This window comes from Notamacropus eugenii, chromosome 1 (assembly GCF_028372415.1).
Source record: "Notamacropus eugenii isolate mMacEug1 chromosome 1, mMacEug1.pri_v2, whole genome shotgun sequence".
Classification (NCBI taxonomy): domain Eukaryota; kingdom Metazoa; phylum Chordata; class Mammalia; order Diprotodontia; family Macropodidae; genus Notamacropus; species Notamacropus eugenii.
This window is the reverse complement of record NC_092872.1, coordinates 192255496-192275196: the sequence shown is the minus strand read 5'-3', so window position 1 is coordinate 192275196 and position 19701 is coordinate 192255496. Positions and strand designations below refer to the sequence as shown.

At 36.6% G+C, this 19701-nt stretch overlaps 1 protein-coding gene across 1 annotated transcript in view; it reads left to right on the top strand.

The window, feature by feature from the left end:
• The window catches only part of DCLRE1A (DNA cross-link repair 1A), a 27564-nt gene extending 7863 nt beyond the window's left edge, over positions 1-19701 (top strand). The window contains exons 4-9 of the mRNA XM_072623054.1: positions 281-399; positions 3501-3644; positions 5205-5350; positions 6349-6503; positions 15109-15250; positions 18958-19701. Coding sequence (XP_072479155.1) covers positions 281-399; positions 3501-3644; positions 5205-5350; positions 6349-6503; positions 15109-15250; positions 18958-19118 — 867 coding nt within the window. The 3' untranslated portion in view covers positions 19119-19701. The remainder of the gene's footprint in view (positions 1-280; positions 400-3500; positions 3645-5204; positions 5351-6348; positions 6504-15108; positions 15251-18957) is intronic.

The following is a 19701-nucleotide window of genomic DNA, read 5'->3' as shown; positions in this document are numbered from 1 at the left end:
ATTGAAGAAAATAATAATTGAACTTTTACCCATTCTAGAAAAGAAATAACTAAAAGCTTCCGATTAACCTCTAAACTCTATTTAAAAGTTACTAATTGCTCTGCAGAGTGCTGGTATCATGGTTGGTGCTGGGCTCTGAACCTCTTAATTACTAGTCCAGTACTTTTGAGCTTTTATTTCATATATCCTCTAAAGAATTTGGGTCCAAATTTGAGGAAGAAAGAACATTAATCTCAGTAAACTTTTAATGTGGCTGTAACAAATACTTCCTATTTTACAGATAACAAGCAATTTGGTAAAGAACAAGCTTTGTGTGCAAGAACAATACCTTCATCCCCTGCCCATGGACACTGTGTGTGTAGTGAATGGTATCAAAGTTGTCTTTCTTGATGCTAACCAGTAAGTATGAAAGTTACCTCGACAGGGTCTTATTTTTCAGATGTTAAGGGAAGAATAACTACTTGGCTAGTTTTTAGTATTCACTAAATTGGAAGGTTCAACTGTTTTTTAAACAACTATTTTTAAAATAGCTAACAGCTCCTTAGCTATTTTTTAAAAAGATCTGCCCCTATTACTTGATGAGTAATACATGTCCTTCCTCTGAAGGTGGTGTTAGATGAAGTTTTATCACAGAGTCAGAGTTGTTGAAGTCTCTCAGAGTCATAACTCTCATCTTACTTGTAGGCCGGCTTGTGTCTGAGCTGTTTGTAACAGACAAGAGTTAATGTGATTTTTCTTACATGTTTAGTTGCCAGATAAAAGCAGATTTGCCTATTGTTGATGTTATTCTTTAGATCTCACATAACTGAAGTTATAAATTACCATCTTCCCTTTCAACATATATAATGTCTTTGCATTAGTGAAAGTTCAATATATGTTACTAGATAAGTGTGTTCTCAGTTTCTCTGAGAGGTACTTCAAGTAAATTTCAGGCTATTGGTGATCCCACACCTTAGGAGCCTTATTTTCCTGAAATATAAAGTGAATTTGAGAAGTAAAGTTTAGTGGAAAGTGGGGCAGTGTTTACTTGGTTATTACCAGCTGTCTCTCAAGTTTTCCTTCTTTTTAGTTTTTCATGTTAATTTATTTGTTTTCACCCCGGCTATGAAATATAAAGCATTAACTCAATATATTACTGCCAATATAAAATTAGAAAACTTCCGTAGGAATAGAATTGGACCTGGTATATGTATATATATATATATATATGTATGTGTATATGTATATGTGTATGTGTATGTGTATCTCATTCTTGTATGCTTTCAAATGTTACATAAGTGTGAGGGTACACAGATACACACACACACACACACACACACACACACACACACACACACACACAGATATGGTTTTGAACTAGTTTATTTAGGAACTGAGAATGGGCCCTGGTGTGACTTTTTTTGCTGGGAGCCGACCAGAAAGAAATATTTCCTAAAGAATTATCTAAGGGCACGCTAAGAAACTCTTCTACCCTAAAGAATATTTGATTAGTCCTTTGTGATTAAATGATATTAAAAACACCATTGTAGGGTAACTAAGGCTGCCGTAGCACCTCTCATGGTTCTCCTGCTGTGTCTTACTGCTCCTTCTGAAATGAGATAATTTTTGTTTAAAAAAAAAAAAGCACTACTTTGGACCAAGCGCCACTTATCATAGTGCTTGGCATAGAGTAGATGCTTTATAAACGTTCCTTGCCTTTTTCTCCTCAGTCTCCTTTACTATATTTTTATCCAGGTTTTGCCTGCCAACTGCATCTGTCTCCCAGAGTCCTGTCCTGTCCCCTGTTCCCTCTTCCCTTCTCACTTTATACTATTTAGTTTTGCTATTTCATCAGCTCTAATGGATTCACTTATCACCTCTATGCAGATGTTTCTCACATCTATTTTTCCAGCTCCTTAACCTCTCTCCTTATCTCTAGTTTCCTAATCCCAATTGCCTATTAGACGTCTTAAACTAGATGTCTCATTGATATCTTAAATACATTATGTCCAAAATTGGAACCTTGCCCTCATCCTAACTTCTGTATTACTGTCAAGGGTACCCACCATCTAGGCTTGCAACCTAGGTGCCATTCCTCATTTTCTTTCACCCTTTCCGCATAAACATTAGTTGCCAAGTCTTGTTGATTCTTTATTACGTTTCTTGTACATACGTCCTTCTTTGCCAATGCCAATACACTGCTGAAAGCCCTCCATACCTCAAGACTAGACTATTGCATAGCCTGCTGTTTGGTCTCCCTGTCCCACCTCTTCCCACTCTAGGCCACCCTCTACTTAGCTGTTGAATTGATATTTCTGAAGTACAGATCTGACTATGTCATTCTTCCTCCCCCCTCCAGAGTGATTCTCAGTTGACCTTCAGTATCAAATATATAATCCTCTGGCTTTTAAAGCCCCTCATAATGTGATCCTTTCCTATCTTTCCAGTCCTTACAGTTTTTTTTTCCGCTCTATAATTCAATGACACTGGCTACTTTCCTGTTCTTCAAACAAGACATTCCATTTCCCAGCTCAGTGTATTGTCACTGACTGCCCCCATTTTTGGAATTTTCTCTTTTTTCCCCACCTCCTGGTTTCCTTAAAGTTGGAGCTAAAATCCCACCTTCTTCAGAATGCCTTTCCCAGTGCTTGTTAACCTTAGTGTCTTTCTTCTGAGATTATCTCCAATTTATTCCATATTGTCCTATAGAACAATATTCTATAAGTTATTGCATGTCTCCACTTATCCTGTGAGCTCCTTGAGGGCACTGATTGTCTGTTGGTTTTCTTTGTATCCCCAGCCCTTAAGACACTATCTGGCGCATGGTAGGCAGTTAATAAATGGTTCTTGACTTGATAATATGTACCATTTTGTATACTTTTCTTCATTTGGTCCTCTTAGTAACCCTGCAAGGTTAAGTACATGTGTGTAATGCATGTAAAATTTATATTTTTCAGACAAGGAAGAAAAGACCCCCATGAAGTAAAATGACTTGCTTAAAGTTATACATGTAGGTCTTCTAACTCTGGTTCTAACAACATAGATTTAGAACTGGAGGGACCTTAGAAACACTGTGTTCCAACACCTTCATTTTAAAGATGAAGAAATTTAGGCCTAGAGATGCTATGTGCCTTATTCAGGGTCATCTAGATGGAAGTAGCAGAGCTAGAATTTGAATGCAAATTCTTTGATGTTAAGTCAAGAGTTCATTTCACTCTCCAGCCTCTACCACAGTCATTTTCTTGTTAAGACGTTAAAAGGAGTCAGTTTTTGGCTAAGAATAACGACTTTCCTTCCTTGTGATTTACTTTGTCCAAAAGCCTCTTGGCTTCCCAGAATTTTGCATGTTTCCAAATCTCCTGCTAGTAATCTTCAAACACTACACTTTTTACTTAAAGAGTTGAAATGTTTTATCATGCACTACAATTTTGCGTCATGACTGGTTAATGAAGAATGTTAATTTATTGTCACTGAAGTGGACATTTTGCAAAAATGTACCTTTTTAACGTCTTGGTATTTAGTTGTCCAGGTGCTGTTATGATCCTTTTTTATCTTCCAAATGGGACTGTTACATTGCATACTGGAGACTTCAGAGCAGATCCTTCCATGGAATGCTATTCTCTTCTCGCCAACCAGAAAGTCCATACACTTTACTTAGACACAACGTAAGAGGGTTTTACTTGTGTTGTTCTTTTTCCAGTGACTGTATAAAACGCTGGGGCAAGAGACTTTGCTCCTTCATTGAAGAGTTCTCCACAGGTTGTTAAATGTTTTTGGAAACTATAGGATATATGTGAAACTATTGAAATTCAGATGCTTACTTGAGTACCTGATAAAGTTAAATTCCTGGGTATATCACTAGTTTGAAAGCACTGTAAATTATTTATTATCTATTGTTGTTCAGATGTTTTCAGTTGTATCTGACTCTTTGTGATCCCATCTGGGGTTTTCTTGGAGTGGTTTGCCATTTCCTTTTCCAATTTATTTTACAGATGAGGAAACTGAAGCAAATAAGATTTAGCGACTTGACCAGGGTCACACAGCTAATGTTTGAGGTCAGATTTGAACTCGGGAAAATGAGTCTTCCTGGCTCTAGGCACTCTATTCACTACATCACCTAGATATCATTATAGTCCTTAGGTTATGTTTATATAGTGTTATATATCTGGACAAATGGAGTATTGTCTAGATTTCCTGAAGACTTGATTAAAGTCTAGCCTAAAAACAAGTATTTATCTTGATATGCTATGGGTAAGGCACTGTGCCAACTGCTGGGATTAGATAGATCACTTATTAAACACTTGCTGTATGGCAGGAACTGTGCTAAGCACTGAGGATACAAATATGAGTAAGCAAGATAGTTCTTGCCCTCAAGGAGCTTACATTCCAAAGTTGGAAGATAACATGTAAAGGAGTGTTGGAAACTGGGGAAAAGGGACATGCAGCCTACTGGGGAGGAGACAGCATGAAGTGTGCTAAGATAGACCTGAGACTTCTAGCAAAATAAGGGACCTGGGGTGGATCTCAGCTTACAGAGGGAGGGAGAAGGGGAGGAGGATGGTCTGAGAGCAGAAGTAAAGGAAAACAGTCCATGCCCCTTAGGAGGCCAGGAACCAGGTTCATACTTAGACTTTTCTCATTTAGTAGACCTATCAGAAATGGGTTGTACTTGGCACAAATTTTAGTAAACTCCATGACATAATGAGACACTGAAGTAATTATATAATTAACTTACTTTTTATTAAAGTTCTTTGATTATTAAACTTTACCCAAAATACAGTTTGTGTTTTAGTCCAAATGTAGTATAGAAAAAAAACCAGCTTTTTCTTTTATAATAAATGTAGTGTTTTTCAAAATTGAAACTTACATAATATGATGAAAGCAACTTGCTAGATAAGAATATTCCTCAAAGAGTCTCTGAATAGTCAAAAGTATAGCAGCATGAAATTTATGAAGAAAAGAGCATTAAAAGTTTAGAAATGACCTAGCACTTATCCCAGTACATTTTACATGGTACTTTATAAATATCTGAATTGAATTCAATTACTGTGGCTGAGAACACATGGGATAGCCATAGATAATTAAGAAAACTGCAATGATGTTAGTATGCTGTGCAGCTGCTTATGTATAATTTTGCTAAAATTTAGCAAATTTCATTTGCTAAAACAACAAACTGCTTATGGCATGGCTATTCTGTTAATATACATCTCATTTCTGTATTTCAGATATTGCAGCCCAGAATATACCTTCCCTTCTCAGCAGGAAGTTATCCAGTTTGCTATCAACATTGCCTTTGAGACTGTAACTCTATCCCCACGTACTCTTGTTGTCTGTGGTACTTATGCTATTGGAAAAGAGAAAATATTCCTAGGTGTGTGTTAGCATGTATTTATCTCAAAATTTTTTTTGTGTAGTACTTTTCTCTATTAAATCCCCCCCCAAATGGTTGCATTTTTACTTTTTGAGCTGAAGACAAAATTTATATTAAATATATTTGAACTTTAAAATATTTAGCATAGTGGACGTATTTTGAGATGCATATTTTTGGCATCTTGACATTTAGAAGTTGTTTTGAGAACACATATACTCATTAGCATTTAATTTTCTGAAAGATGATTAATCTAAGATGAAATGTCTTCATATTTCTTAAAATGATTATGATTTAACTATTTTCCTTTATGCTAGACCAATTAAAACTAAGTATTTTACTTAATGAAGTTATAACTTTTTTTTCCTCCTCAATAGTTTTTGGAGTCAGTAGAGTCTTTTGAGAATTATTGTACTACTTTAGTATCTTATGAAATGCTTTTCTTTGTTTTTTAGCCAAACTTCTAAAATGCTCATAGGTAAAATTGTTTTTCAGTTAAGAAAATTACAGTGTAAAATAATTAGGTGACCTTTTCAAATTCAAGGTCATTTAGGATAATAGGAAATATAAAGAGACCGATTCAGACTTGATTATCAGGAAAAATTTCTGTAGGAATTAAAGCTATTTAAAAGTAAAACAGGCTACCCCTCCTTGGAGGTCTTCAGTTAAAATCTGGATAACTGCTTGTCATATATATTGAAGAGGGGCTTCTTATTCAGGTATGAATTGAATTAATGGTCTCTGAAGTTCCTTCTAACTCTTAGATTCTCTGTTATTTGCATTCCTTATCATTCTTCTCCTCTTTAACAAATAGTCTTTTTTGCCTTTCCAACAATTTTTTTCATATAATTTGCCTAACGTAATTCTTTAGTATTTTCCTGAAGTGATATTGCAAAAATCATGTTATTGAATTTTTTAAAAATTTAGTTTTAACATCAAGTTAATTATTTTAATCATTTATTTTAATTTCATTATTTCTCATCTTTTTTTTTTTCTTATAGCAATTGCTGATGTTTTAGGTTCCAAAGTTAGCATGTCCAAGGAAAAGTACAAAACACTACAGTGCTTAGAGCTTCAAGAAGTTAATTCCCTCATTACTACAGACTGGAGCAGTGCCTTAGTACACCTTCTTCCCATGATGCAAATTAATTTTAAGGTAATTCTTCAGATTTATACCTGTTATGTACTAATGTATCTTGAGAGCTTTTCACTTGCCAAAATTTATTCATATCTAGTATTTTGTCATGTAAGATCATAGAGCAAATGAAATTCTTGTGTATTTTAAAGACCTAATGAAAACAGGATAAAATGTAATTTGACCTTTTCGTTATCCTAGATCAAAGTAATAGGTCTTCAAAAGCAGGCTTGTTTAAGGAATTTTAGGAAGTGGTGTAATATGATGGTTACAGTAAATACCAATAATACCAATATTAATATAGTAAGTACATTAATACTTATTATGATATATACTACTTCATTTTTACTACTGTCATTTTACTGTGAAAAAGGAATGAGTATTTTTGGTGTGTCTTTGGAGGAGGAAAACAATTCCTTTTGGCCTGGTTACTCAGCTCTCCATTACTGTGGATGGAGACACTTTTATAGCTGATTTTCATTAGTCTACAGTACATAAAAATGTCAGTGCATACATAAATCTCAATCTTTACCAATGATGTTTAAACCAGCTTTGTAAACATATTTTTTTAAATCTTGGGCTCATTAATCAAAGTTGCCTGTGAAAAGTTATAACTCTTCTTCTATTTAATCTAATTGTAGGAGTAGACTGTTGGTTTTGAGAAGTACAGTATCCTGTGGGTCATATTTTGAAATCCTTATTTGTTCTAGATCCCATTCCAGTTTGGCTTCCATGATACACTTATAAAGATACAAGAAATTAACTTCAGGCTGCCTTGCCATTTTATTTTTTTAATGTCTTATTGAGAACTTCTTTTAAAAATATTACTGTTATTTTCCAATGATATCCTCCACACAGTAGAACTATTACTTGTTACAAAGAAGTTCAGTTAAACAAAATATAATGACCATTGTCTGTGTCTGACAGTGCATGCCTTCGGCATTTGTAGTCCATTGCCTCTCTACTAAGAAAAAGGTGGTATGTGTCATTATTAAATCTCTGGGATCAAAGTTGGTCACTGTATTGACTTGAGATCTGATATTTTTCTAAGAATTGCTTTACTTTAAATTATTCATGAGATTCCAACTCCTCCTACCTGTATCTGTGGTGTACTAATGAGAAATAATCATTTGTTCCCTTCTCTTTGCTCTTCATTTCTTAGAGCAGAGGTACTGACCAGAAAACTCTCAAGTATAGGACAACCAGACTAAGATGTAATTGGGAAATATTTAGCAACAAAAAAATACAATACAAAACAGATAATGTTAATTTGTGGTTTTCCAAGTTAATGTGTATGTAGCCCATGAGGATCTGTTTCTATTTGCTTTAGAATATATCTTTTTTTCTTTAATTTTTTTCCCCAAGATACCCAGGCCCCTGCATTCCTCTTTCATTTCTCATTGACCCTTAGTTGTTTAGGGATTTTAAAGAATTATAGGCTTCTATAAATTATAGCAGAACTATTATAGAACTTCTACTGAACTTTATTCTTAAGTTAATTTTTTGTATTCATTCAACTTTATTTACCTTCCTCTTTTTTTTCTGCTGTATTTATCTTGGAAGACTCTTCTCATCCCTGGTTTTTTCAGTGGGAATGTTTGGAAGTGAAAGTCATTTATTGTCATTTAAAAATTTTTTCCTGTAAGGTTATGGTCTGCTTTATAAGATTAGTTTTTTTTGTATATAGATTTTTTCTTTATATTTTGTTACATCATATTCTCATCCTTTATTTCCTCTCTGCTGTTAAATATGTAGTCCTGTGTGATTCTCACCAGGGCCATCTTGTAAATAATATGTTTCTTCCTAGTCTTGGTCATTTAGCATCTATTAAGCACTTACTATGAACCAGGAACTGTGCTAAGCACTGAGTCTACAAAGAAAGGCAAAAACAGCCCCTGTCCTCAAGAAGCTCACATTCTAATTAGGGAGATAACATACAATCAACAAGATAGATACAGAAAAAATTGGAGATTATCTCAGAAGTAAGACATCAGGAAAGGATCAGGCAAAGGTTCTTGGAGAAGGTGGGATTTTAGCCCAGACTTGAAGAAACCAGGAGGTAGAGAAAAGGAGAGAATTTCAAGCATGAGGGGCAGCCAATGAAATACACTGAGCTGGGAGATAGAGTGTTTTGGGTGAGGAAGAGCAAAGAGGCCAGTGTCTTTGGATCGTCTGCAGAGATAGGAAGGGGCTACATTATGAAGGGTGTTAAAAACCAGAAGATTGCATATTTGATCCTGCAGATAGCTGGGAGCCACTGGAGTTTATGAACACTGAGACTTAACTTCTCTTAAACTTTATTAGTGAATGCAGTTTAATTAAACACCCACTATGTGCTAGGCACCTTGGTAAGTGCTAGGGATACAAAAAGAGGCGAAAGATCTTCAGAGAGGATAACAGTCTAATGGGGGAGACAACAAGTAAACAGATATGTACAAATAAGCCACTGATAGGACAAATAGGAAATTGACAGAGGAAAGGTACCAGAATTAAGAATGAAGGTTGGGAAAGGCTTCTTGTAAAAGATAGGATTTTATCTGGATATTAAAGGAATCAGGAAAATCAGTAGTTAGAGCTGAAGAGATAGAGCATTCCATGCTTGGGACAGTCAGAGAAAATGTGAGGGTCTCAGAAGAAGAAGAGCAAAGAGGCCAGTGTCACTGGATTGAAGAGTATGTGTGGGTTAGGTGTAATAAGACTGGAAGAGGGTTGGGTATGGGCCATAAGGAACTTTGAATATCAAACAGAGAATTGTATTTTAGCCTGGAGGTGTTAGAGAGCCAGTTGAGTTTATTGATTTTTGGAGTAGAAAGGGAACTTGGTTGGTTGGACCTGCACTTGAGGAAAATCACTTTGGTAGCTGAATGAAGGATGACTTTGAGTGGAGAGATATTTGAGGCAGGGCCCCCAACCAGAAGGCTATTGCAGTAATTTAAGCATGAGGTAATAAGGCCTGCACTAGGGCAGTGGCAGCATCTGAGAGAAGGGTATATTTAAGAGGCAACAGATTGAATATGGGGGGTGGTAGTAAGAACGGGGAGTTGAGGCTGACACCCAGATTTTGAGGCTAGGAGAATGAGAGGATGGTGATACCCTTGACAATAATGAGGGGGAAAGATAATGAATTTTGGACATATTGGGGTTAAGATGTCTACTAGACATTCAGTTAAAGATTTCTGAAAAGCAGTTGGAGATGTGAGATTGGAGGTCAGCAGAGAGAATAGCTTAGGATAGGTAGATTTGAGAATTAATTACCACAGAGATGGTCATTAAACCTGCAGCAACCTATAGGATCACCAAATGAAGTAGTATAATGGGAAAAAAGCAGAGGGCTCAGGACAGAACTCTGAGGAACACCTATAGTTAGAGGGTGTGACCTGTGACTGACAAGGAATGAAAAACCAGATGAGGGTTGTGTCTTAAAAACATAGAAGAGAATATTAAGGAGAAAGAAGGTGCTCAACAGTGTCAGAGGCTACAGTGAGGTCAAGAAGAATGAGGATTGAGAAAAGGCCAAATTGGATTTGGCAATTAAGAGATCATTGGTAACCTTTGAGAGAGTAATTTCAGTGGAATGATGAGGTCAAGCTGGATTACAGGGCATTGAGAAGAGAGAGGGAGAAGAGAAGAAGTAAAGATTCCTATTGTAGATGATCTTCCCAAGGAATTTAACTACAAAAGGCAGAAGATGATAGTAGGAATAGAAGGATGAAGAAAGAGTTTTTTTAAGTAGGGAAGGAGCCAGTAGACAAGGAGAGATTGAGGATAAGTGAGCACATGGAGGTGAAAGAGGGGTTAATCTGTTGGAGGAGCTGGGATGGAATAGGATTGCTTATGTAAGGTAGAAGGTTTTGCCTTGTTAAGGAGTAGGGTGACTTCTTCATGTGAAGAAAGAAATAGTTGCAGAAGACATGTGAATGATATGAAATGAGAAGCTTCATGGCAAATGGCTTCCATAATATGATTTATAACATTATGAGTTCTAAATTTCCCCCTCTCCCTGCCCTCCCCTGCTCCAAGACAACATGTAATCCAATATAGGCTATACATGTACAATCATATTAAATATATTTCCACATTGGTCATGGTGTAAAGAAGAATCAGAACCAAAGGGAAAATCCACAAGAAGAAAAAAGAAACAAAAGAAGAGAAAATAGTATTTCTGTGAAGAGCTAAGTCTTTCAAAGTTGGCCATCATACAATGTTGCTGTTACTGTGTTCTGCTCACTTCACTCAGCATCAGTTCATGTAAATCTTTCTAGCTGAGAAAGTGGAAGTAGGGGAGTTATGGGAGATTTGGGCAAGGATGAAAAGGTTTAGAAGAGCCACTTTAGAAAGTAGGATAAATGAGTTCGTAAGGGAGATATAGAAGAATTACGTAGAAGCAGTAAGGGCCCAGTTTTTTGTTCAACATAAATCTGTAGTGAAACTAGTCAAAATGGTGCAGTTTTTTCTTCACCTTTGTTTAGTAGCATGTGTGTAAAAGCCAAGGTGGCAGTTTGTGGGAGTAATCGAAGATTGAGTCTTAGCAGAGCATAATTGGCATTATGATGAGAGGATTAGAGACTCAAGAGAACAAGACAGCACAGGGTTGACCTGATTCACCAGGGAATCAAAATGGGGAAAAGAGGGGAAAATGGTTAGTGCAGGGGTGATGGCCTGGAAAAGAACTGAAGGGTCAAATGATTGGAGGTCATTGTATTGAAAAAGGGTAGAGTTTGATAAGGGAAGACAGATGGAGGGGTGGAAAGGTAAAAAATTATGGTCAGATAAAGGGATTTCAGGATTCTTGAACATGGAGGTGGTACATTTGTGGGTGATGGCAAGATCAAGGGTATGATCATCTTTGTGTATGTCTGAGGCAGGGTAGAGTAGTTCCTAGGAAGTAAGTAGTTTGAGGAACTGAATTGTTAAGGTGTTTGAGGAAGTCAGTTATGTATGTTGATTTCCCCTTATATGAGGGCAGATGTTGAGGAGACAAAAATTGTGAGCTAGGTATTGAACTTATTGAGGAAGTAAAGAAAATGACCTGGAGGGAGTAGACAGAAGTTACTAAGCTTTAGATTGAGTGACAGATATGGACTGCATGAACTTCAAAGGAAGAGAAGTTCCTGATTGATGGAGGTTGGGGAAGAACTTGAAAATGTCGAGGAACAAGGAGTATACCAACTACTTGGTATTGACTAGTGGACTGAGGAGAATGGGTGAAGAAGGTTCAGCCTGAAAACCCATTACTAGCTGGGACCCAGGTTTCAATAGAGCTGGAACATGGAAGGATTGGAAGAGGAAGAGATTTAGGATAAAAGTGAGTTTGTTGCCTTTGGAACAGGCATTCCAGGAGACATGCTGGAAAGAGAAGGTGATATTTACTTGGAACTCTGGGGTGGGAAGGATGGAAGGGAAGGGAATAAGAAATTGGGTGTTGAGGGATGGGCAATAAACTTCAAGAATTTTTTTTCCTGTGTAGAAATTTCATTTCAATAAAAGCTTGTCTTTCTGTCGTCAGTAATTATCTGAATTAGATAGTTACATCTGAATTTGACAAAGTCAGAAAGAAACAATAATATAGACAAAATTAGTCTGAATCATTACTTTGTCATCTGTTTCTTAATCTTCCTCTTCAGTAGTCCCCTTTCTTGTACTCCTCCTGTCAAGCTAATTCAGTATGGATGACATTTCTAGCCATTTGATGTTGAGGATGTATGGCCTGGAAGATATAAGAGTTAGAGGTTATATGATAGCTATCTTCTAAAATAGGGTTTTTGTATGGAGGATAGATTTGAACTGTCCTGCTTGGACCTGAAGGGCAGAATTATAAACACTGAGTTAGAAGCTTTAAAAAAGACAAATAGGAAATAATGGGTTTCCTCCTTCTTAAGTTTTTCAAGAAAAGACTGCATAGCCACTTGTCAGGCATGTTGTAGAGTGTAGGCTAGAATCTCTTGTACAGGTATGGATTAGATTTAGTGACCTCATATCACTTTCAATTTAGTAATTTTATGATATCTCTGCAAAACATGAACAAAAAAGGTATATCCTGTGAGGTTATGACTTAGTTGTTGATTAATGCCACGTTTTACCCAGTTTGTTCCATTGCATTAAAAATGGTGGCATTTTAAAAAGGCAGACCCGTATCCAGAGGATAAGCACATCTTTTAGACAGTGTAAATAACATCTATGCATGTTATCTACCTCCTTGTTATCAAACCTCTTGAAATTCAAATATGTATTCTCTAGTCTACCACTACCTCTTGACTACAAACCTAGTGCTAAATGAATGTAGTAGAACATTAACTTGTATTTTTACACAGTTCTTTGGAAACTGAGAAAATATTCCTACTGGCGTGTGCCAAAACCTTCTATATTGGAGACTATAGTAGGAAAAACTAGCAACCTAAGAGAATATCGACAACTTCCAACCTATTTGTTGATTTCTCCATCCGTATAAAATGTTATGAGAATAATCTATGTATGCATCAAGGGTTTAATAAAGGAGTTTTAGTAAGGAATGGGTAGGTACAATAGACCATATCTTTTTTGTTGTTAAGTCATTTTTCAGTGTGTGACCCTAGTTGGAGTTTTCTTGGCAAAGATACTGGAGTGGTTTGCCATTTCCTTCTCCAGCTCATTTTACATATGAGGAAATTGAGGCAAACAGGGTTAAGTGACTTGGCCAGGGTGATGCAACTAGTAAGTATCTGAAGCCATATTTGAATTCAGGAAGATGAGTCTTCCTGACTCCAAGTCTGACACACTATCTACTGTACCACTTAGATGCCCTGAGCCACATCTTTACCATTACCTAATAAACTGAAAAGATTATTTTTGTCTTAAATAAATTTAAATATTTATATTAAATATAAAATAAATTTAAAATTTTATTGTTGGCTATTTTTAAAATTTTTTTTTATTTTTCGTAATTTCAATTTTATTAATTTTTCCTTTGGTTTATTGTTGGCTATTTTTAAAAAAGCATTTGATTTGTTAGAACAAAACACTAAAATAAAAATTCTTTTTCAATAAAGTGTCTTGTGTATGTACATCAAAAGTATATAGGATTCCTTTTAAGATTTAACAACGAAGATAATCTTTTTCAATTATCTGATCATTGATACAAGGCATAAAACAGAGATACATGAAAAACAGCTAAACTGACTTCTTACAGATGATGAGGTCTTCCAAATGTTTATAGACATACTGCTTTTTACCTCTAGCCCTAGGCCCACAACAGCACCCAGCCTTTTGGATGAAACCTGTAGTCATTCACAAGTTTCACCCAACCATCCATCTAGCAAAGAACAAACAAATGGATGCTTGCCATCCAGGGCAGGTCATGTAGCTAGACAACTTTTAGAGTTTGCCCGTGGGGGTGTGCGTGCGTGTGTGTGTGTGTGTGTGTGTGTGTGTGTGTGTGTGTGTGTGTGTGTGTGTACTGACATGCATATACCCATCAAGCTAAGGTACCATTCAATCAGAATTTTAGAATCTTCCAGAAACAGCAACCAAAGTGACTATACCATCGCCTTCCACCCTCTCCCCTGACCCTCATCTGTGCAGTAAATCCTCTGGCTAGCTGCTCCCTGTTCCTTCAAAGAGCAAAAAAATAAATAAAAGTAAAGCACCCTGGCATTTCCTTCACAATCTGGCTTCTTCCTACCTTTCCAATCTTCTTAGACTTTACTCCCTTCTACACTCTTTGTCCCAGATATACCGACTTCCTTATTGCTTCCTCCCTCTATCTCCCATCTTTCTGTCTTTTTTGCTGCCTCTCCCCCATTTTCTCCCTCACCTTTGCCACTTGGAATCCTTGGCTTCCTTTAAGACTTAGGTTAAATAACATTTCATATGCAGGAGACCTTTCTTTTTTGGCTTGTTCATTTTTATTTTCTGAAACTGAGTTAAGATCTTTTTTCTTTTAATTTGAATGTTTTTTTGAGAGTGTTCTCAATCCTTTTTGAATGTACCATTTTACTATTACTGTGTATAGGAGGTTCTGATAATCCTTTTATGTCTTCTCTGTTGTGATTTCCACTTGCTCTTTTTTTTTATTATGATTATTTTGTTGTCTTTAGGTTTCTTTTCCTGACATGACCTAGGTCGCTTTCCCCCTTCAGTCCTACCCAGATTCCATCAGGCTCTCCCTTTCCCAAAATTGTTCTGCCCTAAAGCTTTTTCTTGGGCCTTGCTGTCAGCCCTGCTGTTGCCCTCTAAAAACTACTAGACTTTTCCTGCACTGGAGCTCTTCCATATATATGTGAGCTCTCTGAAAGCAGGAGCAGGCATTCTTTCTTTTTTTATTCCCAGGACAGTGCATGGCACTCAGTAAACACCTTGGCCCTCATTTTCTTTCGGTGGTTCCTAGATGTTGAACTAGATGAACAGTAAGAACCTTCCTAACTCTAAATATATTTTAGGCTCCTTAGTGTTTAATTCAGTTAAATAAACAGAAAAGAATATTTTAATACATTTTTAGTAGTGTTCCATAGTTGTTGCTTCCTGGCATTTAACATGTAAAAATAAAAATTGCCTATAGATGTTAATGTGGTACAACTTTGTATCTTTATTATATTTTCATAGAATTCATCAACCTATACCATCAGACCAATATATTGTTTTTGTTTCACAGGGTTTGCAGAACCATTTGAACAAGTATGGTGAGAAATACGATCGCATTTTGGCTTTCCGACCTACAGGATGGACACATTCTGAGAAGTTTGGCTCTCTAGCAGATATTGTTCCCCAAACCAAAGGGAATATTTCAATATATGGTACAAGTATTTAAACTCTTCCACTTTTCATATCCATGATGACTTTAAAATTTATCAGATCTAGGAAAAATTAATACATTAATTACTAATTCCAGAATGTTGCAGAATATGCTGAGAAACCACTAGTGTTTCAAGGTTTTTTCTGTTCTTTGAATATACCACATAAAATATATCTTTGGTATTTAAAAAAGTACCTGGTAAATTTTATAAAATTACTTGATGATGTGAAGGAATCTGTCTACCACAGAATTAAATAATAGAAATAATACTTCAATACTGGTTTTTGTCAGTGGTGATACATTTAAGGGAACTATGAAAACTTTTAAAAGTAACTAGTAGGTGATCACATAGCCAGGAAACTTGGGGTCCTTTTTTTCTTTTTGAGATTAAAAGCAGGAAAGTGTCAGATTTTGTATGTTGTAGTAGAATTGATTTTAAATATTAGACCTTTGTCATTTGGGTTATTTTTAGTCTTAATTTCTCAGGTGTTCTTCCCAAAAGTCATTCATTAGTCAAAGGCAAGTTTAAGCAAATGTTTCTTCTGTATATCAGTGGGCCCATTTGAGAGGGACCCTGTTAGTCTCTAAGCACTCCATTTTTAATTTTTTTCTTTTTTTTTAATAGTTTTATTTATTTATTTTTAGATTTTGATATTCATTTCCACTGAATTTTAAGTTCTTATTTTTCTCCCCATCTCTCCCCTCCCTCCACCCCATAACACCTTGCATTCTGATTACCCCTTCTCTCAATGTGCCCTCCCTTCTATCATACCCCACACTTCCCTTATCCACATCTTCTCTCTTTTCTTATAGGGCAAGATCAATTTCTATACCCCATTACCTGTATTTCTTATTTCCCAGTTATATGCAATAACAATTCTCAGCATTGGTTTTTCTAATACTTTGAATTCCAACTTCTCTCCCTCCCTCCCTCCCTACCCATCCCCACTGAGAAGGCAAGCAATTCAATACAGGCTATATATGTGTCGTTTTGCAAAACACTTCCATAATAGTCATGTTGTGTAAGACTAACTATATTTCTCTCCATCCTACACTGTCCCCTTATTTTTCTGTTCTCTCCTTTGACCTTGTCCCTTCCCAAAAGTATTTACTTCTAATTATTCCCTTCTCCCATTTGCCCTCCTTTCTATCATCTCCCTCACCCGACTTGTCCCCTTCTCCCCTACTTTCCTGTAGTGTAAGATAGATTTTCATATCAAATTTAGTGAGCATGTTATTCCCTCCTTAAGCCATATGTGAAGAGAGTAAGCTTCACTTTTCCCCCTCACCTCCTCCCTTTTCTCCTCCATTGAAAAAGATTTTTCTTATATTTTATGATTGATAATTCACCCTATTCCATTTCTCCCTTTCTCTTCCCAATATTTTCCTCTCTTACCCCTTAATTTTATTTTATTTTTTTATGGATATCATCTCTTCTGATTCAACTCAACCTGTACTCTGTGTGTGTGTGTGTGTGTGTGTGTGTGTGTGTGTGTGTGTGTGTGTGTATAATCCCTTCACCTACCTACTGAGAAAAGTCTCAAGAGTTAAAAATATCATCTTTCCATGTAGGAATTTAAACAGTTCAGCTTTAGAAAGGCCTTTATGGTTTCTATTTCCTGTTTACCTCTTCATACTTCTCTTGATTCTTGTGTTTGAAAGTCATATTTTCTATTTAGTTCTGGTCTTTTCATCATGAATGCTTAAAAATACTCTGTATCGTTGAATAACCATTTTTTCCCTTGTAGTATTATACTCAGTTTTGCTGGATAGGTGATTCTTGGTTTTAATCCCAGTTCCTTTGACTTCTGGAATATCCTATTCCAAGCCCTTTGATTCCTTAATGTAGAAGCTGCCATATCCTGTGTTATTCTGATTGTATTTCCACAGTACTTGAATTGTTTCTTTCTAGCTGCTTGCCATATTTTCTCCTTGACCCTGGAACTCTGAAATTTGGCCACATATTCCTAGGAGTTTCTCTTTTCTGGTCTTTTTCAGGAGGTGATCAGTGGATTCTTTCAATATTTATTTTGCCCTCTGGTTCTAGAATATCAGGGCAGTTTTCCTTGGTAATTTCATGAAAGATAATGTCTAGGCTCCTTTTTTGATCATGGCTTTCAGGTAGTCCCATAATTTTGAAATTATCTCTCCTGGATCTGTTTTCCAGGTCAATTGTTTTTCCAATGAGATGTTTCACATTATTTTCTATTTTTTCAATCTTTTGGTTTTGTTTTGTAACTTCTTGGTTTATCATATAGTCATTAGCTTCCCTGAACTCCACTCTCATTTTTAAAGAACTATTTTGTTCAGTGAGCTTTTGAACCTCCTTTTCCATTTGGCTAATTCTGTTTTTTAAGGCCTCCGTCTCTTCATTGGCTTTTTGGACCTCTTTTTCCAGTTGAGTTACCCTCAGCATTTTTTCCTCAGCATTTTTTTTGATTCTTCTTTAGCAAGTTGACTCACTTTTCAAGCTCTTCTATGGCCTGGGCCCATTTCATACTCATTTTGGAGGTACTGGAGGCAGAAGCCTTGACTTCCTCTGACAGTATGCATTCTTCTTCCTCATCAGAAAGGATGGAAGGAGATATCTGTTCACCAAGAAAGTAACCTTCTGTAGTCTTATATTTTTTCCCTTTTTTGGACATTTTCCTAGCCAGTTACTTGACTTCTGAATCCTTTTATCAAGAGGAAGGTCCTAGAGCACTTCCTTCCCCCAACACTGTGCTCAGGGCTGAGATTTAGATCAGCTGCTCAATTCTCCCAGGGGCTTTGGGTGGAGTCAGGGCCACCACTCAGGGCTGAGGTTCAGATCAGCTGCTCAATTCCCCCAGGGGCTTTAAGCTGAACCCCTTGGACAATGGACCTAGGCTGCTTCTGTGGCCAATGAAGCCACCTGTAGCCTGCTGCAGCTCCTGCTGCTGCTGCTGCCTAGGACCAGTGCTGGGGAGACTCCACTCCTCTCTCGCCCAGCTGGGAAAGCCCTCCCACACTGACCTTTGAAGCTTTAGTTGTCTCTTGTGTGTTGAAGGATCTGAGGCCCTCCCTGCTGGGGATTCTGCCCTGGAGGCCTGTTCTGGGCCTGTTCCTCCCCATGCTGTCCAGCCAGGGCTGGGTTCTGCTACATTCAGCATCCTGTGGGATAGACCTTTCCTGTTACCAGGTTACCTTTCCCTGAAAATCTCTTTCACTCTGTCGTTCTGTGGCTTCTAGTGCTCTAGGGTTTGTTGAGAGTCATTTTTTACAGGTATTTTGTGAGCTATGGGGGAAGCACTAGAGTATATGCGTTTTTGTACTCTGCCATCTTGGCTCTGCCCCCTCCATTTAAAATTTTTGTCCCCTATCCTCCAATGTGCCTTTTCCATCCAGTTAGGGATGGTAAAGAGAAGCTTTCTACTCCTCTCTCTCTTTTTATTCTTCTTTCGATTTATCAGAAATCAAGAGTTTCAGGCCTTCATTCTTCTTCATCCATACTTCATCCCAGACGCTTAGAATCTTATGACAGAAGAAATCTTATAGACTCTGAAGAAAGAGTTATCCAATGTGAAAACATTAAGTTTTGGAAGAAGGGCCTTATTAAGAGAGTCCAAATATATCCTTATGTGCCTGGCAAAAGATTTTGAAGTTTTAAAAAGCTTCTTTCATGTGAAATTTATTTGTGGTAAATGTAATTTTAGTAAAGCAACAACTATTTACCTTTTTGTATTGCAGGAATTCCTTACAGTGAACATAGCAGTTACCTGGAAATGAAGCGCTTTGTCCAGTGGCTAAAACCACAAAAAATCATATCTACAGTAAATGTTGGTTCCTGGAAATCCAGGAATATGATGGAGAAATATTTTAAGGAATGGAAGCATGAAGCTGGCTATTGATTAGAAGAATGAAAAATGACGTTAAGTTGTCCAGCCCCAGATGTGGATTTTTTTCTCTTAGCATCTAAATTCATTACCCTTCTTACCATGAATATACATGCACTTTAAAAATCACATAAATATCAGTAATTTTTCTGTATGAGGCTTATTTTCTCATGATTTACATCTGCCATAACATATCCAGTGTGCTGACTGGCTGCTACCCACAGCCTTCAGTGAAAATGTTTTTCTGCTCTGTGAAAAGCTTTCTTATAATCTATTTCCTACAGCTTGCAAGAAGACAGCAAGAGTAGACTATTGACCATTTTCAAGGACCTTCTTTTCTTTTTCGTAACTCTTTCTCAGGATATTGTCTGGCCTGTGTAGATGAATGCATAGCTTCATTTCCAAATGACTTTCTGGGAGGGAACTAGGCCATGTATGACATAAAGGAGCCACAAACAAACATGCACACCAGGCAGAAAGTATTACAAATTAGTTATATGTAGTAACATACCTCATAATAAAATCATTCCATTCTTTACAAAATGGAACTTTTATAGTATATTTATATATATTTAAAATAAAAAATAAAATGATCTCA